The sequence below is a fragment of the Notechis scutatus genome, chromosome 3, assembly GCF_049901735.1.
Source record: "Notechis scutatus isolate UNSWTSFEM ecotype Mainland chromosome 3, rNotScu1.2, whole genome shotgun sequence".
In the NCBI taxonomy this organism is placed as follows: domain Eukaryota; kingdom Metazoa; phylum Chordata; class Lepidosauria; order Squamata; family Elapidae; genus Notechis; species Notechis scutatus.
In genome coordinates this window covers 88,152,863-88,179,332 of record NC_142011.1, presented here as the reverse complement: position 1 = coordinate 88,179,332, position 26,470 = coordinate 88,152,863, and the positions used below count along the sequence as shown (strand labels likewise).

The 26,470-nt window shown below is 37.0% G+C and overlaps 1 protein-coding gene across 2 annotated transcripts; it reads right to left on the bottom strand.

The window, feature by feature from the left end:
• Window positions 1-3,363: 3,363 nt before the first annotated feature.
• Window positions 3,364-23,792, bottom strand: LOC113414712 (ferric reductase 1-like). Of its 2 annotated transcripts, XM_087960690.1 has the most exons (11): window positions 23,730-23,792; window positions 17,277-17,472; window positions 16,046-16,182; window positions 13,902-13,993; window positions 13,184-13,475; window positions 12,709-12,741; window positions 11,909-11,947; window positions 11,451-11,501; window positions 7,646-7,687; window positions 6,004-6,042; window positions 5,379-5,515 (listed from the first exon to the last, which is right to left on the bottom strand). In XM_087960690.1, exons 1-11 carry the CDS (start codon window positions 23,733-23,735, stop codon window positions 5,504-5,506), a joined length of 939 nt encoding a protein of 312 aa, XP_087816816.1. In that variant the 5' UTR covers window positions 23,736-23,792; the 3' UTR covers window positions 5,379-5,503. The 2 variants fall into 2 exon arrangements, with proteins under 2 accessions (XP_026527500.1, XP_087816816.1); XM_026671715.2 differs by lacking the exon at window positions 7,646-7,687 and having other exon boundaries at window positions 3,364-5,515; window positions 23,730-23,789.
• Window positions 23,793-26,470: the final 2,678 nt, after the last annotated feature.

Here is a 26,470-nt window from a genome sequence, read left to right as displayed (position 1 = left end):
AAACTGAATGGTTTTTATCCACTATTGGGATGGGCACTGTGGTTTTTTACAGTTCAATATATTATTTTCATTCATTCATTTATTCATTACATTTATATAGTTGCCTGTCTCTCAATCAAGTGACTCTGGTTTTGCTCTTTTATTCTGATCTTACGTTGTTCTGTTATTGTAAACTGCAGGGGTCAATGCTAATTTAATATATGTAATAATCTAAAACACATATTCCATGTTTGATTCACATGTCTGCTTCCTTTTCCACATATCACCGGCTGGTATTGGTATTGCTATGTATACAGATGTTGTTAAACCATGGATAGTTCAGGTATTATCAGCTCTCTGCATATGTGCAATTAAGGTTTGGTTTTCTTGCCCTGGTATACTTTTATATTTACCTAGATTGCATCGTATTTGCATTATCGTTGGCCAAACATTTAAAGCAGAGGTGGTAATTCAGCAGGTTCTGTCCAGTTCTGGAGAAGCAGTAGCGGACATTTTGAAAAGTGCAGAGAACTGGCAAAAACAACTTCTGGAGATTTTACAGTATCCTTCCTCTGCCACCCTCACCAAGCCATGCCCACAGAACCAATGGTAAAAAAAAATTGAATCCCACCACTGATTTAAAGCGTGGGGGGACAGGGAACCCCAAATGGGGTAAAACTGTCCTGGGGTGAGGGCGGTCGGGGCGCTGTCATCCCCCAGGCTTTTCGACATTCTGTTCACCGGTGTGCGCTGATCGGGAATCAGGACACAAATGAGAGAAGGGGAGGGAGGAAGCAACGGAAGCCTGTCCTGCTCTCTGGCTCAGCAGCTTCGGTTTCCTCCCGCCTCATTCCTCTCTCAGTCGCTCTCTCGCTCCTCCACCAGCCCAGGAAGAAACTGCTTCAAAGAAGCTGGGGGGTGGGTGAGCGGGCGCTTCGGAGCTGCGCTCCGAAACCACCAGAAACGAAGGCAGGCAGGCAGAACGGAGGATTGAACCGTGGGCGGCGGGGTGGGGGTGAACGGGCGCTTTGGGAAAGCTGCGCCGACAGGAAAAGCCACCCTGCCGGCTTCTTTGAAGCAGTTTCTTCCTGGGCTGGTGAGGAGTGAGAGAGCGACTGAGAGAGGAACGAGGCAGACACCTGAGGGATGGGGCTGAGGGAGGAGGGAGACACCTGAGGGATGGGGCTGAGGGAGGGAGGGAGACACCTGAGGGATGGGGCTGAGGGAGGAGGGAGACACCTGAGGGATGGGGCTGAGGGAGGGAGGGAGACACCTGAGGGATGAGGCTGAGGGAGGGAGGGAGACACCTGAGGGATGGGGCTGATGAAGGCAGGGCCGAGAGCGAGGCTTCTCAGCCGTCCTGCAGGGACTATCTGTCGCTCAGGGTTGCAATGAGGAGGCATTGGCGTTCCCTGAACTTGGTGGTTTGCTGGCAGACGTTTTATTACCCGACTAGGTAACAACATCAGATGTTACCTAGTCAGATAATGAAACGTCTGCAAGCAAACCACCAAACTCGACTCTTCCCCCGGTCCTTGAAAAAGTGTTTCTGAGTGAAACTGGTCCCTGGCACAAAAAAGGTTGGGGACCACTGGTTTACATACAAATAGTGTATGATTTCCTTCCTTTCAAATCAAGGGGGTAACGTCGGCGTTTATAAAAAATTTGGGGTAAAAGGTAAAAAAGTTCCCTGACCCCTGATTTAAAGAGATCCTTCTTGTGATGCTGTTCATAGTAGCTTTTATTTTTAAATTGTCTTTATTTTAAAAATGTTAATTAAAACATAAATAAAAAGTAAAATATGTATTTGTGTGTTTGTGCAGTTTTTATACATATAAATGTTTAAAGTTTTATAGAAGTTTCAGGAAAACATCATATTTCACTGTAATCATTCATACAGATCTTCAATCCATTTAGTAACTGAGGCTATGCCTTCTTTTCCCCAAAGTTGAAAGAATATCTTAGCAATAAAAATGGTATGAGAAGCTATTGCCATTGTCTGTCAGTTTAAATGTATAAATGTATAGCTTCAAATGTCTGTCTGAAAATTAAACCCACTCTCAAATTCAAATTAATATGTGTAATTACTTCTTCCCAGAAAATAATCTTAAAACATAAATGAAGTATTATTGCATATTAAGCAACACAATGATTTACTTCTTTTTTATTAATGCAACATATTTTGGGGGAATAAATTATAATCTGAGATCTACTGGGTTTTTTTTATAGTACAGTTAAAACAGTCCACCCTTGTTTACAGAAAGTGGGTTTCCAATCCCTTGTTCTATTCAGTCTTTAATCTTTGCATATCAAGTTGATGTATTCATCACAAGTTATGAAAAAAACTAATTCTGGGCTTATTTGTCTTGCAAGATATAATTATCATGTATTAATTACTATTCAGGAGTGCCAGGGATCCAAAACAAGTTGCCAGTAAATGTTGTAGTTGTAAATACTGCCAGTTGGTGGCAACAGACAAATTACGTTTATCCTTTAACACAGAAAATGAAGACAATTCATGCTTACCATCTAATATTTGAACTAAAGAAAAAAACCCAGCATTCAATGAAACATTTCATATAACAGTTTGCTGATAGTTTTTAATCAGTTTTAAAATCTATACCATAAACTGGTGTGAGGGAGGGGGAGAACAAAATGCAATTTTCCAGAAATAATATACTGCCATTTTTAATCAGCATAACATTGACAGAAGATAAATCTGTATTTTGAACCCAAACAGACCAATTAACTAAAGGTGCTATGTACGAATATTCCAAAGGGAACCAGAATTTAGATTAAATGAAGCTACCCAAAATTTGGTACAATTCCAAAAGAATGTGTAATGGTATAATTCAGGATCTGGGAAATAAAATCCTCCATCTTTATCTGAAAAATCACATTTTCCAAATATTTTTCAGTGTTTTGCAAATAAGTGTATGGAAATTCTGTACAAAATAGAAAGTATCCTGGAAGTTAGATTCAATCTGAGACTGTTTATCCCATCCCCAAATTCTGAAAGATTTATGCCATCCAAGGAAATTTATTTATATCATATATTGTTCATATTTAATGCATTTATTTGAGAAACATCACATGGAATAAGAATATGTAAATCCATAAATTCAGTATATACTGTATATGAGGATTAGTGAATTAATAAATCTTTGCCCATTGAAATCAATTCCAACTGACCAATTAACAGAGTAATTTCTTTTTTTATATATATAAATAAATTTTATTGATTTTAATGGTTTTCTATTTTTTCTATTTTCTTCTCCCTTTTTTCTCTCTCTTTTTTTTTCATTTGTGTATGTGTTGTCGGTTTGTTTTAATTGTAAAATCAACAGAGTAATTTCTAATCAATTATGCAATATAACCCAAAGATATTTTTATCTTGTTTAATAGCACAAGCTAAGAGTTCTAAACAAATAGTAAAAATCAAAGAAGAAAGTAAACATGCTAAACATTACACAATAAAAAGTTACATGAAGCTCTCACTTTAAATTTGGGATTGCATACAGAATCTGGACCCATTTTATATATTCTTCTGGAATCCAAATTAAGGTAATACACATTTTCCATCAATGTATTTTATCAAAATCTTTTCCCTCTTCAACTTATTAATCAACCAAATCTTTATTATGGTCATAGACTAGCATAAGGAGAGGGGATAGAAAAAAGTAATTTAAAAAAAAAAGCTAAAAAAATATTAAGACGAAAACTATAGAATTATAATTGCAGCTTTGAGCTTTCTCTCTTGGTTCAGCTCATTTAAATCCACTGTCAGCCAAATATTATTTGTACCATATTTACTTTTGACAAACCAGCTGGATCATTCTTGTCTGAAGAAGAAAACACTTGAAAGCTATTGACTGTAATAGCAGTTCAAAATTTTGAATATCTACAATAATCAAGGAAATAGGGCAATAACTCAGAACATGATTTTTATCAGATTCTAGAAAAACTGTCATATATGCTTCATAAATGAAGATAAAATACTATTCTCAAAAATGTTGTTATATAACTGACATAGCAAAGTTTTATACCATTCCATAGGAAAGCCATCTAATTACCATTATTTATACTCAAAATTGTTTTTAAAATATTCTCTGTAAGAATATTTTAGTAATTGTTCTTTCAAGGAATCAAATTGTGGAAGATAAATTTTGTCAAAAAATGTATCTATATTTACATCAACTAAATGTAAGGTTTATTACATAAGGCCAAGTAACATTTGAAACATTGAAAATGTTTATCATTTTTAGTTTAGACCAACCTGTACTGTTTGAGATCATCTTTGACTTTACTAGTCTTTGAATTATGACTGGTCTCTTAACCACCATTGAAAGTTTCAATGGACTTTTTAAAAAGCTACTTATGACTCATCCTCCCATTTACAGCCGGTTGCAACATTCCTGCAGTTATGTGAATGCAATTTCTGATGTGTTTTTCTTTTTCAGTTTCCAGCCAAAAACATCCATTGGTTATGCTGAATTCACTTAACAACCATATGTTTTGTTTAACAAATATGCAATTCACTTAGTGACCACAATGATTTACTTTTCAACTATTGTAAAAACAGTCATAAAATCAAACTTGGTGATGTGATGCCTTGAGTTACAATTGTAAGGCCTTACCACAGGGGTGGGTTTCTACCGGTTCTGTCCACCTCTGTAGAACCAGTAGCTCTGAAGAGCAGCAGACATAGGACTGGTTCTATGTCTGCTGATGTTTTTGCCCCCCACCCCACCCCCCTGCTCTTACCTGACCTTTATTTCCTGTGTTTTCAACTTCAGCTGCCTTGCGAGGCACAGCTGCAGTTAAAAAAGCAGGAAAAACAAATACTTTTTCAAAGGCTGCTTCTCAGCCCGCAGCGCTGCTTAGCTGTCCAGGCACCAGGCTGATGACAATTTACAGGCACCCGTGCAGCGTGCAGGGAAGCACATCGTAAATCACCGAACTTCGTAAATCACCGAACCGGTAGTTAACCCTGTTGGATCCCACCCCTACCTTACCACCAAAATTCCAGGTCCATTGTGGCCATAAATTGAAGACTACCTTTATACAATTGATCAGCAACTGTGTCCTCTATATCAAGATTATTTATAAACAAGTTATAAAACACCTGCACCTCATTTTCAGTACAACTGAAATTATGACCACCCTTGTTCCTAGTTTAGCTCTCAAATTAGTAGGACATATGCTATGCTCAGTGGAGTAAATATGGTGTCAGAAAAACTGAGAAAGCAGGTGTCAAACAGTGGGCTTAATTTATCAGTGCATGGAGGGTTTATGAGGGGAAAAGTTCAGAACACTGTGAGAGGAATATTGTTTTGATTGTTTTCCCTAACAGTGTTTTGCATTGCAACATTAACATTTTTATTCAATAGCATAATATGCCAGGAAAATAATATAAAAGATAGATAATTTTTCAAAGTAGTTGTTCGGCAAGATATTTCAGTCTTTCCTCTATGCAGAAATTGTTCTTATGGCTTGACTTAATTTCTTCAGCTTCAGATAGGTTTCAAATGTTCATCTATAACACAGAAATATAACCATATCATCCAGCAGCTTATTAACCTTCACCATTAAAATACTTCTGAACAACAATTGAAATTCTTTTCTTAATAACATTTTTGTTAATGATTCAGGTCAAATAACTTGACCTGGACATTATTTTCACATTCTTCTCACTTTGCCTCTTAGATAGGTAACTACTTTTTTTTTTTTGCTTATAAAAATACTACTTTACTTTACTTTACTTCTGCACATTGTTGAATGTGTAATTCTAACAGGTCAAGTCATTTTTGTCAGTGTGATGCTTTCCTGATAAAAATCGTCAGAATTTCATGTTCCTTGAAGTGAAATCATACAGTCACTTGTAAACTGCTGAAGTCAGTATAAGTTATTTTACACATAGAACATATAAACATAGCAGTCCTGTATTACTACTGATATTTGTTACAACTCTAATTCAATTACCATTGTAAAAAGTTGATCTGAGATAAGAACATTAATCCTTACCTGGCCATATGATGGTTTATCACTACTGTCAGCTTCACTCTGGATAAAAAAAGCAACAAAATTCTATTAATCTCAATGAAAAATAGGCCACTGTATTTCATTAGTTTGTACACACACCCCTTATGATCAAATGAGTAATGAAAGTTAAGCCACATATATACTTGCTGTCCCTAACACTTTTACTTTGTGAGTTTATTTCTTAGAAGACATTTTAAAATATTGGAACTTGGCTATCCAAGAATCCCAAATTGATGGAAAGTGGCTAAATTCAAACTGAAGTCATTTATCACCAAGCTACAGATCTGAGTACTCAAGGGAAGCTCTACCAAAGTGTTTGGGGCATTTACTTTCATGCCTTGCTCCTACAAATTTGGCCTTGCATGCAAAACTAAATGATTTTTTACTGTTTTGAAAATTATTTAGGAAGGCTAAGAACCTCATGAACTCTCAGTACTCTGGCCTCTTGAGGCTATTTTAGATAGTGAGAAATAGGGGGCAAAGGAAATGGATATTTTTAGTGAATTATCAGCTAAAATGAAAGAAGAAGGAGAAGGAGAAGAAGAGTTCTGTGTGCTCATTGCAAAGGTAAATGTTAGAAATATATTAGATACAGGAAAATACGGAACAGTTCTATCCTATTTCTTAAAAATCAAATTCTGCCTTAGATGCGATGCTATGCACTTTATAAAATGCCATTTTGGTTAAAGATCGACTTTCAGGATAGGTAGATCAACTCTTAACAGTCAAGTGACTTTTCTGTTGAGAAGTAAGTGTTAGCTGCTTATACTGTGACAAAATTTTTATAACATAATGGTAGGTTGGATATATTTTGTCTGGCTATAATAGGTTAGTCTACTAAGTTTTAACTGAGGAGATAACACTGCTTTCTGGTGATTAATGCATTCTACATTTTGATTTAGGTGCGTGGCTGCAACAAAATACAAAAATTAAATGGAGGTTAGTAAATAAAATCTTAATGAAGAATATCTCACAAAAATATTTACATCAAGGAATTAATGGCACACAATCCATATAACCTTTAGGTGGGTGAAAAGGTGTATCATAGAGCAATAGTTTTTAAACCAGATGTTCAGATACGTCTCTGAACTTATCCAACCTTTTCCAGCGCAGGCAGAACATCACAAGTTCTGTCTGAGGGGACGTGCATAAGCGCACCAATCGTGCCTACCGTCCCTGTCCTATCGTTTTTTTATTTTTCTTATAAGTATCTATCTCATGTATTCAAAACTATATTTATTCTTATACCTGTATCTTGTAAGCGATTGACAAATCAAATAAATACTAAAAAAATACTATTGTTGAAGGCACTGAAGAATCTGCTAGGAAAATATCTCAACAATTATGATCCAACAGGTCACAGGCTGTCTAGTGTTACTTAAATGAAATAATGTATTATTCAGTGTACTGATTGGTCATCAATGGAACAGCATATGTTCAATAGCTTTAAAAAAAAATCATATAGTCAAATTTCTCATATGACAGCAAAAACCATGCTGGCTGGAAAATTTACCAAGCATGTTAAGTCAAAGCTAAAGAAACCCATATATGAACATGTTGTGAATTAAGCTTCTTTGCAATTAAGCTTCTTTGCAGGAAAAAAAGATAAAACAATAGCACTTACATCTCTGCAACCATATTTATTGTATACATGTGCAACTCCATCCTAACAACAACAAAAAAATTGACAGATCTTAGAAAAATCTGGGGGGAAAACTGAGAAGTCTCAGATCTTCTTTGAGGTATTATTCACTGCATGGGGATATTTCCATTTCATTAATGGTGTGCCTTGGAACTCCCAAGCTAGAGTTTAAAAAAAAAAGAGCATAGAACAACCTCAGATCACATCTTTCAATGGGCAAAATACTCCTGACTGAGATTTTTGTCAATGTGTAGAACTCAACACAGAGAAAAGAAGCAGGATCACACCATGTAAAGCAGTATGCAGGTGTGTGTGTGTGTGTGTGTGTGTGTGTGTATGTATGTATGTATGTATGTATGTTTGAAAATCACATTTCTTTTCTAGGTTGATGGACTAATTTGATCTGGCCATCCTATCAGATCCAGCAGTGAGGGCATGTTACAGATTCTATCACCAAGGAACTACATTTGACAGGTAATTCAAATGTAGTGGGCCTTTCTAAAGGTAACGGGCCTTTTCTGTTGTGATGCTCAGACTGTGGAATCTTCTCCCCATGAGATGAAGTTGGCCTTTTCACCGTTGAACTTCTGGAGGTCCCTCAGGACCTGGTTATGCCTGCAAGTCTGGGGATCCCAGAGGACAGGGGAATTTGTGAGGTGGCTTCTCTATTTTTCACATCCCTTCACTTATTATTCTTTGTTTTAACTTGGTTTGTATACTTTTAAATGTATTTATTAACTGTTTCATATCTCTGCGGTACTTCACTCAGAATCACTGTTTGTGAGATGGGTGGTCACATAAATTGGTTTAATAAATAACAAATACACAAATAATCAGTGATTCGGTTTCATAATTGCTGCCTCCATCTTCATATTTTTGTACTCTGCTGAAGATACTCCAACATCATTCCCCACTCCCGCTCCAGCCTTGATATTTGGATTGCAGGATACCGATTCAGGCTGCTGACAAGCATCTTTATCCATTTAAAATATTTGCATACAGGTAGTCCTCGACTTACAACCACAATGGAACCCAAAATTTCTGGTACTAAGTGACATAGTTGTTAAGTTAATTTTGCCCCATTTTAGGACTCTTCTGTTGTGGCCCACCAGAGGCCAGCAGAGCCGCTGTGAAAAGATTGGGGAGTCTGGGGAAGGCTCTGACGAGTGCTCTGCGTCAGAGGCAGAGATGGGGCCAGGGCCATCTGACAGTTATCAGCTGCCTTCAGAGTCGGAGATCACTGGGGCAGAAGAACAGCTAGAGTCTGTTCCCAGTGTGCACATGTGCAGAGCTGCCAGGGGAAGGGAACAGTTAAGGAACAAGTGTCAATTCGGGAGTAAGAGCACAGGTGGATGGTGAATGGCCTCTCCCATAGGGAAAAAAAAGGAGTGAAGGGAAGTTTGCAGGAGACAATTAGTTCAATTCATTAGGGTGAAGATCTGTTCCTGTCTTCTTGCCAAGTAATTGCTGCTATAGCGTGGCGTTTGGGAGATATCGGCCTGGCAACTCTCCAAGCCTGATAAAAGTCTGTAGTTGTGAAATCTCATGAAAGACTGTTTGACGGGACTTTGCTGGAAGGGAATTTACTTTAACCTAAATAAAAGGGTTTTTATCGGGATGCTTCATGATCTGCTTCATGATCTTGGGAAGCCTAGGTCAGAACATCTTCTTTCCACAGTTGTTAAATGAATCACTGCAGTTGTTAAGTTGGCAGCATGGTTGTTAAGTGAACCTGGCTTCCACATTGACTTTGCTTGTCAGAAGAGTGCAAAAAGGGATCATTTGACCCTGGGACATTGCAACCGTCATAAATATGAATCAGTTGTCAAACATCTGAATTTTGACCATCTGACCGTGGGATGCTACAATATGCACCATGAGGTTGTGTGAAAAATAGTCATAAATCACTTTTTTCAGTGCTGTTGTAACTTCAAACAGTCACAAAATGAACTGTTGTAAGTTGAGGACTATCGGTATCACTTTCTATTTTTAAAAAAATTCCAGAGCAGGGCACTAGTCTGATAGAAAGTCTCCTTCATTTTTTTCCAGTATTCTTATCATGGGTTGATTTTTTTTAAAAAAAAGTCTCTTTCAATGGGGGATGGGGATTAAATGGTCCAGTTTTTTTTAATCTTATTTTGCATTAATAAAGATATAGCATATCCTCCATCCAAGCTGTAATTAAATGTTATGTTTACTCTGAAATAAAGTTCCAAATAAAGATGACAGGATGAATATACCCCAATATATCCACTGCCTTTGCTGCTTCCTTGTTTAGCGACTAAAACCTGGAAGGGAAAAAATGACTTTAGGAAAATCCGTGTAGCGTACATTCTTCTCTACTCTAAGAGGGGAAATGCCTTAGAGCAGGGGTCTCCAACCTTGGCAACTTTAAGACTTGTGGACTTCAACTCCCAGAATTCCTCAGACAGCTTTGCTGTCTGAGGAATTCTGGGAGTTGAAGTCCACAAGTCTTAAAGTTGCCAAGGTTGGAGACCCCTGCCTTAGAGCTTGAAAGATACTTCACAGGATCACCTGGCATTTAAGGCAATTGCCTCATGGCAAGGATCACCTGGCTTATTATTCTTTTTTTCTGCTTGAATTTTCCCCATTCCTTTTGTTTTTCAGGATTAGAGTCATAGAGTTGGAAGGAACCTTGTCCTTGGAGGTCTTTTAGTCCAATTGCATGACCAATGGTGGAATCCTTGTAACATTCTAGTCAACAGAAGTAAAGAGTCCAAGATCTTTCTCACAAGTATTATTGCTACACCAGATACCACCCATCTTGTACATGTGCACCTGGTTTTTCTTGCTTAAGTGCAGATCCTTACATTGAACACCATTTTGTTGGAAAGGCCCCCAGCAATGTTCAGATTTATCAAGATCCTTTGGAATCCTGAGCTTGTCTTCACAAGTATAAGCATTTCCTCCAGATTTCTATCTTCTGCAGATTTTATGAGCGTGCCTTTTATTCCCTCATGTAAGACATTTATGAAGTTATTGAACAGTACTGAGCTGAGGACAAAATCCTGAGGTACCCCACCTTGTATCACATTTCCCCCAAGTTATGAGTCAATCATGGTTTGATTGAAACTACTACTGAAATCTATGAATTCTATGAGAAGCAGGGAATTGGGATGAAATGGAGTTCCAAGAGGAAATTGTCAGCACCGAAGTTCTAGAAAACCATCTCCAAAACTATCAGCATTGTCTCCTAAGCAGAAAATGGGTGCAGCTTATAAAGATCAGTACAACTCCAGGGTGTTGTGGGGATTCAGGGTGTGACATTACTCTCAGATTCTCAATTAGCAGAACAATTCTGTAGGGACATGGCTTCCATCTGGCTTCTGGCTTCCATTTAATTATTTAAAGCAATTTAGCAATAATTCTCTCTCGCGTGCCTAGGCATTACAATAATCTCTACTAAAATTCTAAGGACTCCATACTTCCTTTATACGGTATTACATGAAAAACCATTTAATCATATTTCAGCAGCTACCTCTTTTGTGAACAGATAATTCGAAAGGGTGACATTTGCAATGAAGGGAAATAGAGGATTAATGCTTAGTCTCCCTTCCCTTCCCTTGTTTCTCCAGAATAAAAAATTCTGGAAAACATAAAATCCTAGGGACAAAACACTAGCTGTTTCCCCATTGTAAAATTGTTCTTTCCAAAGATTCCTGGAAATGTAATACTGGTAGTTGTTGTGATTAAAATATAATGTGTGAATGAGTCTTAAGAAAGAGACAAGATTAAGTACCACAACAAAAATTAAAGCCACATTTACCTTTGACTGGCTTTTCTTGCTTTCACTGCTCTGAGATGATTCTTGTGAACTCTGAGATAGATAAACAAATAGATAACAGTGGGAAATTCACTTTAGGCAGGATGTACAGTGTAACATAGGTATGATTGATTGGGGTCTCAGATTTTAGAAGCTAGCAAGTGATTTGTTAGCTATACATTGAAAGGAGTCAGCAAAAACAGAAAATGAAAATATGTGAAAACATGCATACAATGTTTTTCTGGGGGCTTTTGAGTAGGAAAATGGCATAAAAAGCAATTGGGTTGTAAAAACGTCTGGAAATTGTATCTATAGTAAGTAATTTTATCTATCATAAGTAATCTTTGCAGATAAAATTTGAATCAGATTGCTATTACTTGAAAGCATTTCATTATACTAAGTAATTTTAAAATACATGCTGACTTTACGAAGAACAGAAATATTTCAGAGAAAATGCTTACTTTGATACATGCTCCACTATTTGATTGGGATACTTTTCCCTAATTCCAAAAAAGAAGAAAAACGGTTATTAAAAATAATATTTCCATAAAAATTATAAAAGAAAATAATTTGAAGGCTTTTGTTTGGGGAAAAAAACAGTTAGTAGTTGTATTAATTTTATTATTCTTCCTTGTTTTAATTGAAATGTACCCTCTGGTGTGCTACCCTTTATCACACAGTTTAATGCAATAAGTAATAATGGAATGCTACAAGAAATAGCATCCACAAGACTGAAGACGCATAATTTGTCCCACATACCACAAATACTAACATTTTTGGCCTACGTTTTTGGGGAGGTATCAAAGTGGTGCTGAGATAGGCCATATATGTCTGTGCATTACATTGTTTGCACTTCTGATTTAGGTCTTCAATTCTTATTTGGAGTGAGAAACATCTGTAGACTTTCAGATGTTTCTAGACTATAGTTCCCAGCATCCTAGAGAGCCACAGGTTCTTCAATATTAATAAGACATCGCCTTTTTTCATATATTTTTAGTATTGAATTAGTCAGACCTGTCCTTGTTTTTCAGATTACTACATTTATTTCAATCATTTAGAGGTGTTTTTCAACCTTAACATCTTTTTCATTTGTGGACTTCAACTCCAACAACATAGTAAAGGATATGGAAGTTCAAAATATTTAGAGAGCAACATGTAACCTCTACCTAAACATGATGTTGGTTACATTTCTTGGTACAACTAAAAACAAAAGTTTATTGGTAGTATAATATTAGAATTTTTTTAGAAAAAAGTATCATACCTCACCACAGTTTATTTTCAGAGTCAGAAATGACTGAAATGAAAAGTAAAAGTTGTTATTATTTTACATAATAAAATCATATTACATATTATTGTATATAACATCTTATCTACAATACGATGTTATCAATCTAGGAAAGGATGCCCAGGTATTCTGTAAGGACAGGGTTTTACATCCTATATTTTCCTCATGAACCCTGAAAACCGAAAGCATTTTATACAGTAATGATTATGTCACACCACAGGGAGATTATTTGGTTTTGTCTTAGTCTAGCCTGAGATACTTATTTCACAAATCTTTCTATGGTTTCTAGAATGAGGCTAGAAATAATCATACAGAAGGACACATTGCTAGAGTTACTTAATATACACATAAGAATATTCTTCATTATTTTAAAAATATATTTGTGGTATTCAATTAATCCCCCTCTATTAAATTAGATAAAGGTAAAAAATCATCTAAGTTTAATAGATACCTTTCTCCTACTTTTTCTTGTTGTATTTCTTTTATCAAGATCTGGGGAACCAACAGTTGTATTGGATACATATTCTTCTTCAGAATCAGGAATAAGAATATTGAGATCAATATCTTCATCACTGAACACGTCAGAATCAGCTGGGATCTTAGAAACCCCTGATGCTATGGAATCATTGGCTAGCATTGAACGATTGGTTGCCATAAACACATTAGTGTCTACACCTCTGGGCGAAAGAGTTTTGCTATGAACACCAACCCAGTAGTTATCGTAATCCTGAACAAAGGTTCCCCTAAGGGAGAAGAAAATGGAGATATTATTCAAGACAGGTAGATTTTCTCTAATAAGGTATATCATGTCATAAACACATGATCTTTTGCATTAATACTTTTCAGCTCATGATCTGGATTAACTTTATCTTTAACAAAGAAAAACATAGGTAGTTATTTTTAGCTGGGAGACAACTATTACACTCAAGTCATAATTTTCTTTTAGGCCTAGAAGCATGAAGCTTTCTGTTTTTTAATTTTATCCATCTGAATGTATTTAATCCATAGCTGATTTCCCCTTGCCCTCCCTGCCAAAATTCCCCATGAAAAATATTTCTTATAGGTGTGTTATTGCTCAAATATACGTGTTTGTCCTGAACAAAAATACAGATTTTATTTGATTATTTGTAAAAAGAACTCCCTTAATAAACAGGAAAGTCACCACTTACATAATCCTTATTCTTCTAGTGCCCTGAGGAGCAACCCAAATTGTTGTAATCCTGTGCTTTACAATTGGGTTGATGTGACTTACTGCAGAATTCTGAAAATAGAAAATAGATGAAATTAAGAATTCTGGAAACAAATATACATGCATTGCTCATTAATAAAAAGGAACACTGTATAGATAAAAGCTGGATGCTGTGTGATTGGTAATATATGTGTCCAAATCATTTTTCTTAATTCTTCAACTAGCAAAATAATACAGACATATGTAATAATATGCCCAAACCAAGATTCCCAACTTATTATTTCTAAACAAACTAGGAATCAAAAGGTAAGAACAAATTATTGGTTCAAATTCTGCTTATTATGAAAGTAAGAAGTTATGATGGCCCCGTTGGAAGCCGGTTTGGAGCAGGAAGATGATCCAGGGCCATAAGACATGGATGGCATCCCCAGGAGCATCCAGAGAACCTGGTGTCTGAAGAAGATGCAGTCCGATGTCTGTCTGGCATGGGGGGAGGGAAGCTGGGGAGGTTCAGCTGCCTCCAATAAAGAACAGCTGCCACCCCTCATCCAATATGTAGATGCCAAGAGTGGAGCAGAATAACAGAATAATACAGTTGAAAGGGACTTTGGAGATCTTCTAGTCCAACCCTCTGCTCAGGTACAAGACCCTATACCATTTCAGACAAATGGTTGTCCAAGCTGTTATTGAAAACCTCCAGCGATGGAGCACCCAAACAGCTTCTGGAAGCAAGTCATTCCATTGATTAACTGTCAGGAAATTTCTCCTTAGTTCTAAGTTGCTTCTCTCCTTGATGAGTTTCCATCCATTGCTTCTTGTCCTGCCCTCAAGTACTTTGAAAAATAGGTTGACCCCCACTTTTTGTGGCACCCACTTAGATATTGGAACACTGCTATGATGTCACCCCTAGTTCTTCTTTTCATTAAATTAGACATACCCTATTCCTGCAACTGTTTTCTGTTTTAGCTTCCATCTTTGTTGCTCAGGGACGCACAGAGGAGGTCAGCAAAGCTGCTTATGAAGAAGCAGCTTCACCCCTCCTAACAAGAAACACTGGGTTGGAGATGATTTGGCCAGGCATGGGGAAAAGCGTGTTTGTCAGAAACAACCATGTACTTCTGCAACACACTCTCTTTGACTTTATGGACTTTGGGCCTTGCTTTGTAGACACTGGGCCTTCCTTTGGCTTTGTGGACTTCGGACCTTGTTTTTTGGACTTCGGACCTTGTTTTTTGGACTTCGGACCTTGCTCTTGATCTGTGGATTTCAGACCCTGCCCTGTGGACTTCAGATGTTGCTCTTGCCTTTTGGGCTTTAGTATTGTCTGGTGGATTTTGGATTTTTCTCTGTGGATTTTGGACTTGCCTCGTTGAATTGTGGATCTTGCTTTTGTGGATATCAGATCTTGTCCTTGAGATTGTGCTCTCACAGAGAAATTGGGGTTGAATTTCACCAGCATAACTCCAGAACAGTTTGGAAGCTCTCAGGTTGCTTTGGGAAGCTACTTGATTTATGTATGGTTGTGCAATAAACATAATATACTAGCATCTGGCATTAGTGACTTGGGTCAGAACAGAAGTTAGGGATCCCAGTTTAGTTAACACATTGAACAAACCAGGCCTAATTTGTTAAATCACTCTTACAAGCAAAAGCAATTGGAAGCAACCCTAAAGGACATTACTGATGATTATTCCCTAGGGAATGAACGGGTTCTTAACTTGCAGTGTTACAATACATGACCAACTTTTAAAAATAAATAATTTGTTGCAATCCAAAAATAAATGAGCATTTACGGTAAAGGTAAAGTCAAGCAGTAGGAGGAGTAGAGATTTCAGGAATATTCTTTCCTATAGGATATTATCACAGGAACTTGAACATCCATCAGTTTTTCTCTGCTACATTGTATATAAAACAAAATCAAGGTATGATTCTTTTGAGTTTCATTCTCATGCTTTCTTCTTTTTTGGGACTGAACAATATATTCTGAAAACTCTTAACACTTCATTCATCTTTTCCTCATTCCCAGGGCCATGTCTGCATTCCATCACATGAAGGGACTTTGTTAAACAAATTTTCAAAGAACAACATAGCATAAATACATTAACTGAACACAAAGTCACATACCGTCATATTGGCACATGGGAGACCTCGTGTGTTTGGATCTACAATATGAAATGTGCCAACAGGAACATTTCCATCAAGTTCTCGGGCCTGTACCATAAATGCTTTAAATCCAGATGTTGATGTTCCTTCTAATACCACTAGGGAAAACCAATGGATAAATAATTCATAGCATTAGAGAGGTGTGTGGGTGTTTGGGGGACAGGGGTTCATTAGACTTAAAATATATATCAGTGCTTTTTTTTTTTTCTAATTATTTTTTTACTTTCATTTTGAAGGTTCAGTGGTAGTCACACAATATATTCTTTGCTGGAATAAATAGTCCCTAGTATTTAGCAGTGCATCAAAATTAGTTTTAAATTCAAGTATTGAGATATAAAAATGTAAGAGTTGGTTGAACACTTTCAAGTCAGTTATTGCTAAGATGAGACCAGCTCCTACCTACTTCAGCTCAACTAAGTGTCATCTAATTCTCCTTAGCATCAAGTTACCTAGTTCTAAAAGAGTGTGGTAAATATTTTAAAAAAATTAATCAAGAAAATGAATTATATAACTTGCAACTTCCACCAATATGGAAATAAAATGCCTTTTAATAATTTTCACTAAATTGCATTTAATTAATATTTTGCATTTGCTGAGGACAAATAAGGAGACATGCAATCCAGTCTCAAATCCAAAATATTCTATGCTGATTTCTGAGACAGCACAGCAGTCCAAAAAGAAAGCCCTGAAGGCATGGTGACCAGTGAGATATAATTTTGGCATACATTGCTGACATAATTTCTTTTTCTTTTCTTTTCTTTTCTTTCTTTTTTTCTTTCTTTCTTTATCTCTTTCTCTCTGTGTGTGTGTCTCTTTTCTTCTTTTTTTCTCCCCTCTCTTTCTTTCTCTCTCGCCTTCTTCTTTCCTCCCTTCCTTCCTTTTTTCTTTCTACAAGAGCAAACAAATTAAGTTTGCACACTCCTGAAGTACAATGTTACAATCTGTATTTCTTCTGAATGGACAGTGTCTCATAAAACTGTATCATATATCCAGCTAATTTTAGCTAAATAGGCTAATGTCTTACACCTTAAAGACATTATTTTTTTTATTTTTTAAAGGAACAAACTGGATGGCAAATTTAAACCAGCACTGAAAAACCTATTGACAGATAACAATATTCAAGGTCTGATGGATTTTAGCATAATTTACTTAATTTCTGAGCTAGATTGTACCCTTGCCCACTTTTTTTTACCTTGTATTTCATTTCCAGGGTCATATCTATCGAAAGAGACAGAGATGACATAAGGTGGGCTTGAGGTCTGTGGGGCACTTCCATGATCTGGTAACATGGAATCACAAGCTATTGAAATACCATTGTATGGATATCCAAGGATCTGGGATACAAATACTGTACAAAAAATGATCCCAAAGAAGGAATAAATCTCCATCTGAAAAAAAGAGAGACAGAGAAAAAAAAATGAATGAGTAGGAAATATCTATAGAAAAATGGGCAGTTTGTTTTGCCAGGGGTGAGAAAATAATTATTACTAAAAATACATAACTTTTTCGAGAGTACTACACTCCTCTGCTCGCAACAGAATACCCTATATCACCAGACTTGAAATTTTGGGCTTGGACAATTTTGAACTACGCTGCCTACGGTTGGACTTAAGCGTAGTACACAAAATTATCTGCTACAATGTCCAACCAGTCAATGACTATTTCAGCTACAACCGCAACAATACAAGAGCACACAACAGATACAAACTCAATGTTAACCGCTCCAAACTTGATTGCAGAAAGTATGACTTCAGCAACAGAGTGGTCAATGCCTGGAATGCACTACCTGACTCTGTAGTTACATCCTCAAACCCCCCACTCCTTTAACCTCAAACTATCCACTATTGACCTCACCCCATTCCTAAGAGGTCTGTAAGGGGAGTGCATAAGTGCACCATTGTGCCTCCTGTCCCTGTCCTATTGTCCCCATTTAATCGTACCTATTTTCTGTATTCTTACTCATGTTTATATTTATATCTATTATTTTGTAAGTGAATGACAAATCAAATAAATAAATAAATAATAAATAAAATGTCGGTGGCTGCGCTCACAAGTTAAAAATAACCTGGCTTCATATTGATTTATCTTAAAATGTGAATCTACTCATTGAAAACTGTAAACTATGGTTTATGGAAGGCGTAGGAGACATTGTTAAATCTGTTGCAACTTTTTTTTATTCAATTTATCAACCTCCAAAGAGATAAAATGGAAATATCACATTTCAGTCCTTTTCCTCCAATTGTTCATTTCTGAGTTTGTTAAACCTGTTCCGGGGAGAAGAATAGGGCTGATGTGGGCTGTAAAAAGGTAGACAACTAGTGTAGTAAATGTTAGCAAATCATCTAGTAATCTCCTGAATTTTTCAAACTCACACAGCTCTGAATAAGACAAACATCTGGCTTCCATGGCACATATACTATGAAGTGAAAACAAAAGTCAAGGTAGACCCTGGTGAATTGGAAGGCTGCTAGTTGGCAGGGAAGCAGATGACTAACCACCATGTCTCTGCTCCATTTCTTGGTTGTATTGTCCGTGGATGTTTGTTGTGTCTGGCTGCCTGGCTGCTGTCTTATGTTATACAGTGGTTTGTGTTTGCACTTTTCTTGTTTTGTTTTGAACTGATAGCTGCCCATAGCCATGCCTTTGAAATGCATTTTCATACACATTTACTAAATAAATAAACAAATAGGCAGAGAACAACCTTAAAGGAACAGTCATTCTAGAAATGAATAACCCTTATGGTGGTTTTTACAACAAGAGAATGCATTTTCTTTTCCTGAAAATTCTAACCAAAATAGAGGTTAGAATTTAGGATGACTTACAATATTCATTTAGTGACAGTTCACTGAAAAAAAGTGACTTATTTATTACTATTTTTCACACTTATGATCATTACAGTGTCCTTGTGGTCACATGATTAAAATTTGGGATATTTGCCAATTGGCATGTATTTATGACGGTTGTAGTTTCCCAGGGTCATGTGGTCACTTTTTGCGACCTGACAAGCAAAATAAATAGAGAAGCCATATTTACTTCCCAATGAAGGGAACTTCCCAGTTGTTATTAAGTTAACAACTGCAGTGGTTCATGTAACAACTGTAGCAAGAATAGTTGTAAAATGGACAAAACTTACTTAACAGCTGTCTTGCTTAGCAAGGGAAATTTGGGGCTTGATTGTGGTCATATGTGGAGGACTACCTGCAATTAACTCAACAATTAATCTGAATATAGAATGTATCTCTTGAGGGAACGGCAGTTCCAAGAAGCTATTTCATATATTCTCATCAGCTCAAGCCACTTCCATCAAGTTTAAATATAATTTACAGTATAATATCCATTTTTACCTTTTTTGACCATGCTCTATACCTACAGTATGTCCTCTGGTATACATTTTTTGTTTGTGATACAATTTAAACTAGACATTTAGTTGTATAAATATTTAGAGCCTGTAAATTCTGTTTGCAACACCAACTCCCACTTTCTTTGGGGCCATTGTCTTAAGCATTTGTGATACTTTTCATTCTTGCTACAGACAGTGGATTTGGGGTCTGCAAATGTTGAAAGAACGTATCATATAAAGAGCCCACCTCTTCCTAATGGTATTCTAATTTTAGCTATACTATTTCATCGTATTTCCTCTAGAGAAGGAGACGATGTTGATCTAAACTAGAAAGGCCCTGCAAATACTTAGTTATATCGCAACTCAGATATATGGCACAGGTATCTTAGGTCACATCATGTCAGGAGATAAATCAAATATCAATAGCCCTTCAGGTTATGAGCAATAGCTTCATGAACCTCTACTATACTTGAGACATCTGCTTTATATCAAGTCAGACCTCTGGCCTGACTCGCTTAGCATGTCATTATTGGCAGTCAGCAGCCCTTCAGGGTTTCAGGAGGAGTTTCTGCCAGCTGTTGACGAAATACTATTATTTGAAGCAAGGTTCTTCTGCACTCAATGCATATGCTCAGTATCACATAATTATCTTTATTAACACTGTTATGAACTAACAAAAACTATTTAATAAAACTTATCAACCTCATGATAAGCAGGCTTGTAATCCTGCACCTTTGATTGGCCCTTGGATAGCGAACAGGGATGGGTCCTTACGAAGCAACCTGATTGGCTATTAGTTTAACATCTCTCATTGGGAAAAAGTTAAGCATTTGGACACAAGTCATTGGTTAACGGGTCAGCAGCCAGCTCTATAAAAAGGGCTGCTGCTGCCCAAGGGTTTTCGCTCTGTTCTTAATCCTTAATAAAGAGTTGAAGTTCACTAGTTCTCTGACTCGTCTCCGTTCCTTGCACCCATGCCCAGAATATAACAAACACTATGACCCATTATCCTATTATGAAAGCAAAAGCTGCACCTAGCCTATCTTGACTGATCCCCAGAACCTAGGCAGTATAATCCTGGTAAGTACTTTAATGAGGGATCGCCTAGGTAGGAAGACCACAATTGTCAACTAGAATGGGAAGTTATGAAAAAAAATCCAAAATCAAGCACTGTTAAACCAGTTCTATGATGCTGTCCAGAAGAACGGATGTAAGAAGTTAATTAGGCTCTATTCAAGAACTTTGGTCTTCATCCTGTGGTAAAGCAAATATTTCCATAGATTATGTTTCTGAATAAGATACAAATTTATCTTATTTCATCCATCCTCCTTTCAGCAAAAAAACTATAACTGAAATTAAATTTGCTGCCTGACTCTATTTTGTTTGCTCAGAGAAACTATAAGGCCGAGAGACTTAGAGATGAGGGTTATTTCATTCTTGTTTTGTTTGTTTATTATACTGTACATCAGCTTTGAGAAACTTAAAGAAGATAATGTAAAATAAAATAGATGGTAAGATGTAAATGAAAATAATAGGGGATAAAGAGTGGAAAATAAATGTGAGGATGAAATGTTTTTGATATTGGATTAATGAATTGAAAATATGAAGTGAGAATTTATTTAAAGGTCAATGGAATAGATAATGATTTGATATGAAATTAGATAAGAAAGTTGGAAATGTAATTATGACTATGTATGAATGTTGTAGCCTGGAACCGTGTTGCTCACTTGAAGAAATGTGTAAAAAATAAAAAACTTCTATATATAAAAAAGAGTTGCTTCTGAATGGTGCTGTCCCTAAATAGGCCTGTGATATAAATACAAAATAAAAATCAGCTGATTTTTCCAGGTTTGCTGCCTTCAGCACATCAATAGTTGGTAGTGAGAAATACACCCGTCAATCATGGCACTGCTGCAGAAATGGGGCAATATCACTGCAGAACTCTTTCTGATGGCTCTGAGTTCCTTCATAAGCCTTTCTTCCTACCCTCTGCTTAGTTGTAACTCAAATTGGATAATAAACAGTCACTGAGGAGATGGCATCACAAGTTGCACTTTTATTTAGGATTCCTTCCCCCTTTCTTTCCTTATATAGATTACAACTGCTGTCCTCAAGATCCCTTCATAATCTGTTCAGAAGGTAATGGGAAGAGTTGGTCTCATCCTTCTACTATTAAAATACGTACTTCGGCCTCTTAGTAATCCAATCCGGATCACAGTTTATCACTTTTAGAACTCCTAGGTGAGCAGCCTAACGATATTGCACAATTCTGAGAGACTACCACATATTTTTTTCAGTCATTATTTGTTACACTGGAAAATACAAAAGGCAATTTGTACATGTGTGGTAAACATTGGTTCATGGTGGGCTATTATTTGCATGCAACTAGACTGGACTTGTCAATGAAATGCAAAGAGAACTCCTATACTGAAAACATGGGTCTACTGTGCTTGAATAAATCTCAAGAACCATGATAATGTTGCAGTGTCCAGTTCTTTAGAGAGACGAGAACAAAATGATGTTAGGTAATGTTAAGTGGGGAGAAAGGGTAGCCTAGCTGTTAAAACGCTGGGTTGTTGGCAGTTTGAGACCCAAGTATCAACATGATGGGGTGAGCTCCCATTACTCATCCCAGCTTCTGCCAACCTAGCTGTTCGAAAGCATGCAAATGGGAGTAGATAAATATTTTGGTGGGAAGGTTGTTCAGTGCCTCGGCATATTGTCTTGCTGGCCACATGACCACAGAAGCATCTTTGGATATCACAGACCCCGTTGGCTAGAGATGAGGACCCTAGAGATAAGGACCCTAGAGATGAGGACCCTAGAGATAAGGACCCTAGAGATGAGGACCCTAGAGCAGGGGTCTCCAACCTTGGCAACTTTACGACTTGTGGAACTCCCAGAATTCCTCAGCCAGAGAATGCCAAGGCAAAGTTGCCAAGGTTGGAGACCCCTGCCCTAGAGTTGGACACTAGAGCTGGACAGGGAAAACATGTACCTTTTTTTAAGGTTAAGAGGGATCCAAAGGGAGACATGATGATTGCATATTCTGAATAAGATTTACTAAGATTCATTGTTACTTTTCATTTGATATATGTGGCAAAGTGGCAAAAGAGATCACACACATCTAGCAGTTATCATAGCATGTTGGTTTAATAACATTGTCAACATGGGAGAGATAAGATTGAAGTCTATCTGGTTCTTTGACTAGGGAAAAAAATAAAAGCAATGGCATGGGGATGTAGCAGAAGAAAGGGGCTGCCAGGATATGTTTATTTATTTATTTTATTTATTTATTTATTTGATTTGCCAATTGTTTACAAGATAAGTATAAGTGTATACATAGTTGTGAATACATGAAATGGGTACATATAAGAAAAATAAGAGAAGAATAAGAGAAACAATAGGACAGGGACGGTAGGCACGTTGCACGCCCCCTACAGACCTCTTAGGAAAGGGGTGAGGTCAATAGTAGACAGTCTAAGGTTAAAGTTTTTGGGGTTTGGGGAAGAAACTACAATTGGGTACAAATGAAGGAAAATGCTCAGCATGATTCTTCCTAAGTCAAATCATCTAGTAATGCATCTGCCTTTTTGGCCTTGAAGAGTAGCCGTTGGAATTTTAGAACCTAGATGGAAATGTAATTTTGGGACAATCTCCTTTTATCCGGGGACAAACAGATTAGAACCCAAACCTCATTCTTAATCGCAACCCACTCCTTCCTTTTGGTTAAACCAGGTTTTATAATATTATGTAAGAAACTTCATGAATAAAGATAGATATAAATATTTGCCAAGTAGGAACTTGTGCAATTATTAGGAAAGAACAACTAAGAACCTGTTCTTTGCAGATAAAAGAAATTTCTACCTAACTTGAAGGACCATTATGAAGAAATCATTCATGTTTCTCTTCCTTTCCTGTCTTCCATACTCTTTGTTTCCTACTAACATAACACAATCCCTGCACAACCTTTTTCACAACCCTGATTTCAGGACACAATTTGTCATTTTTGTGATGTAGTTCATTTTCTGCAACTGCTAGGGTTTCATAGAGAAATCAGTGTGATGCTCAGCATCTTGGCTTATTTTTTAAAAACACTCTTTAAAATACAAATTAGTTTTATCACGTCAGAAGTCAAAACTTTTCCTTCTAATAAGTTAATCTGGCTTGCGAAATATTAAGATTCGGTAATTATAGCCATACAGCTCACTGCCAAGTTTTAAAACCTAGTCAAGACACAGGTCATTAAATCCAACCCAAAATACACAGGATTTAATACTCATAGATTATTTCCCAGCAACCTACCTTCATAATCCCCAATTCTGACCAGCTGTGGACTGTGGTACTTTTGCAGCCTGTATAGAACTCAGAGGAAGATGTAATGAATAATTATGAGGAACTGGAAAGTTCAGCCAGTCACATGGGCTTGAATAGAAAGCAGCCAATTACAGACTGGAATCTCCGCCTTAGAAATTAGCAAATACCAGATAAAATTATCTGTGGTATGGCTAGACTCATTCTCTTTCTATCCTTTAAGCTACCTTTCTTCCTTTTGTGATATGTGCAGTTTAAAATAGAAAAGTTCTTGAACTGTGTTTGTCAAATTTTTGAGATTTACTGGTGTCATTCATAAAAACAAATTTTGAATAAAAATACATACATTAATTCAGAAGATTCTAAAGGTTAAATCACAATTGAAACCAGAAGTTTTTACTTGGGACAAATGGACAGGCAACTAGAAAACAAACATGGAACTTTGTTTTATATATGATAACTACAGCAAGACTATTCTATGCTCAAAACTGGAAAGGTTAGACACTATCCAGAATGGAGGAATGGCTGGTAAAGATGATGGAAGTTGTAGAGATGGCTAAATCCACTTTCTTGATGAAATATATGTTTATTGCGGACTGGAAATCCCCTTATACATTTTTTACATGAAATGGAAAAAGTGCATTTATGATTTGATGATTAGAAAAAAAAAAACTGGATAATAGAGAAAAGTGAGCTTTTTTTCCTTTGTAATCATAGAGTCAGAATTAATTTTGTCAATCATGCTTATATTTGTTGCAGAATAAAATGGAAGTTTCTTCTATTTTTGTGCTCTTTCCTTTCCTTTCTCCTTTTATTCTTTATTATTATTTTTACATTTTTTTGTTAAACAATTAATAAAGTTTATTTTTAAAAAGGTGTCACCATGGGATGTTGTTTTGCAGCTTCCCTTTTCACTCTATCATGGGAGTGGTAAAAAGAAAAACCTTACACACACAGTTTCATACCTTTGTATTGCATTGGATCATTGTTTTATCAATACTTGTTTTATAATCTGGGTGATATGTCATGAATAATGTATAGGATGGGCACACATTATTAATTCCAACAAGAGTGTCTCTTTTTTTGTAAAAGTAAAGTAGAGGTTTAAGGCATTTATTCTGCTTGGCAGGTTTGCAGACAAACTAACAAAAACAAAAAGAGCCAGCTTTGTCTAGTGGTTAAGGTACCAGGCTAGAAACCACGAGAGTTCTAATCCTGCCTTAGGCATGAAAGCCAGCTGGGTGAGTTTTGGCCAGTCACTCACTCTCAGTCCAACTCACCTCATCTGGTTTTTGTTGTGGAACAAATAGGTGGAAGTATTAGATATATTCGCCACCTTGAATTATTTACAAAAATAATAAAAGTGGGATAGAAAATGTAAAATAAAAATGCCATAAAACTGTATTGATTTTTGCAATTTGTTACAATAGGCTCCGTTGGGTATTCTGCTTTGCCCTGGGCAGTGTGGCAAGGACAGCCCACTAGTTCTTTCTCAAGGACAAGGATGTCCATCGTTGGACTCAACCTGGCACCAGCCTGCCTTTACCGATCCTTTCATGTTCTATCCAGGGGTGGGATTCTACCAGTTCGCACCTATTCGCTAGAACCGGTTGTTAACACTCTAAGCAGTTCGGAGAACCGGTTGTTAGAAGAAATTACTGGCCTAATCCTATAAGGAAGGCAGGAAGGAAACATTCTGGTGTTGCTTACAGAAACTGCCTCTCCATTAACCCTTAATACATTCTTGGCAGGACTAGACTTCCTGTCTCAGGAACATCTCTGGAGTTTTTTCCCCCTCCTTTGCTGGTACTTTGCTTGTGTGGAGTGACCATTTAAAGTTACAATGGCACTGAAAAAAGTGACTTATGACCATTTTTCACACTTATGACTGTTGCAGCATCCCCACAGTCATGAGAGGCCAAGTGAGGCGATGCGGGCCTCGATGTGAGTGATATTGAGTTGGCCACGCCCAGCCAATAACATGACCACCAAGCCACGCCCACCACCTAAGCCACGCCCACAGAACCGGTTGTTAAAAATTTTGAATCCCACCCCTGGTTCTATCTCCAGAGTAAGGTTATCTGACATCCGCAAGCTGAAGTGGCTCTGGGTAGCTCACTTGTTGCATTTTAAGTCCTGTAGACAAATACACATCTTCCCATTAATTACGGTGCACTGTGGCTAGAATGTCTTCTCACTTTGTAACACTGGACTTTGAGCCCCCATGGCAATTTCATCCTAGGATGAATATCTGGTGAAGCCCTGTTTTTCTTTTCTTTTTTTCAATGGCAGGTCTGTAAAATGGTGAATCTCTGATATCTTTTTTATGTTATTGGTGGTCCCGTGAAGATCTGGATTTTTTTTTCTTTTACACATTCACTGATGGACTGGCAGAAGAATGGACTTTTTTTTTCTTTTAACAGGTGAATTTTTTAAAGAGCTCTGCCAGTTTTCTACCCAAGAGACGGGAAGAAAGCCAACACTTTTATTTACTTCTATCTGTCTGCCACCAGTTGACAAATAAGGTGTCAAATACAAAGCGGAGTCCATATGAACGGTCTTTCAGTGGAAACCACATAACTTCAAAGACCCACTCATAGAAATGAAAGCAATTGGTGCTTGTTTCCCCAGTAGAGGTGAGATGGGCAAAGAAGCTATGATAAGAAGTTCACTAATCAGAGATCATGATAATATCAGGCTAGACAGAACACAATCGTTTGCAAAGCTGAACA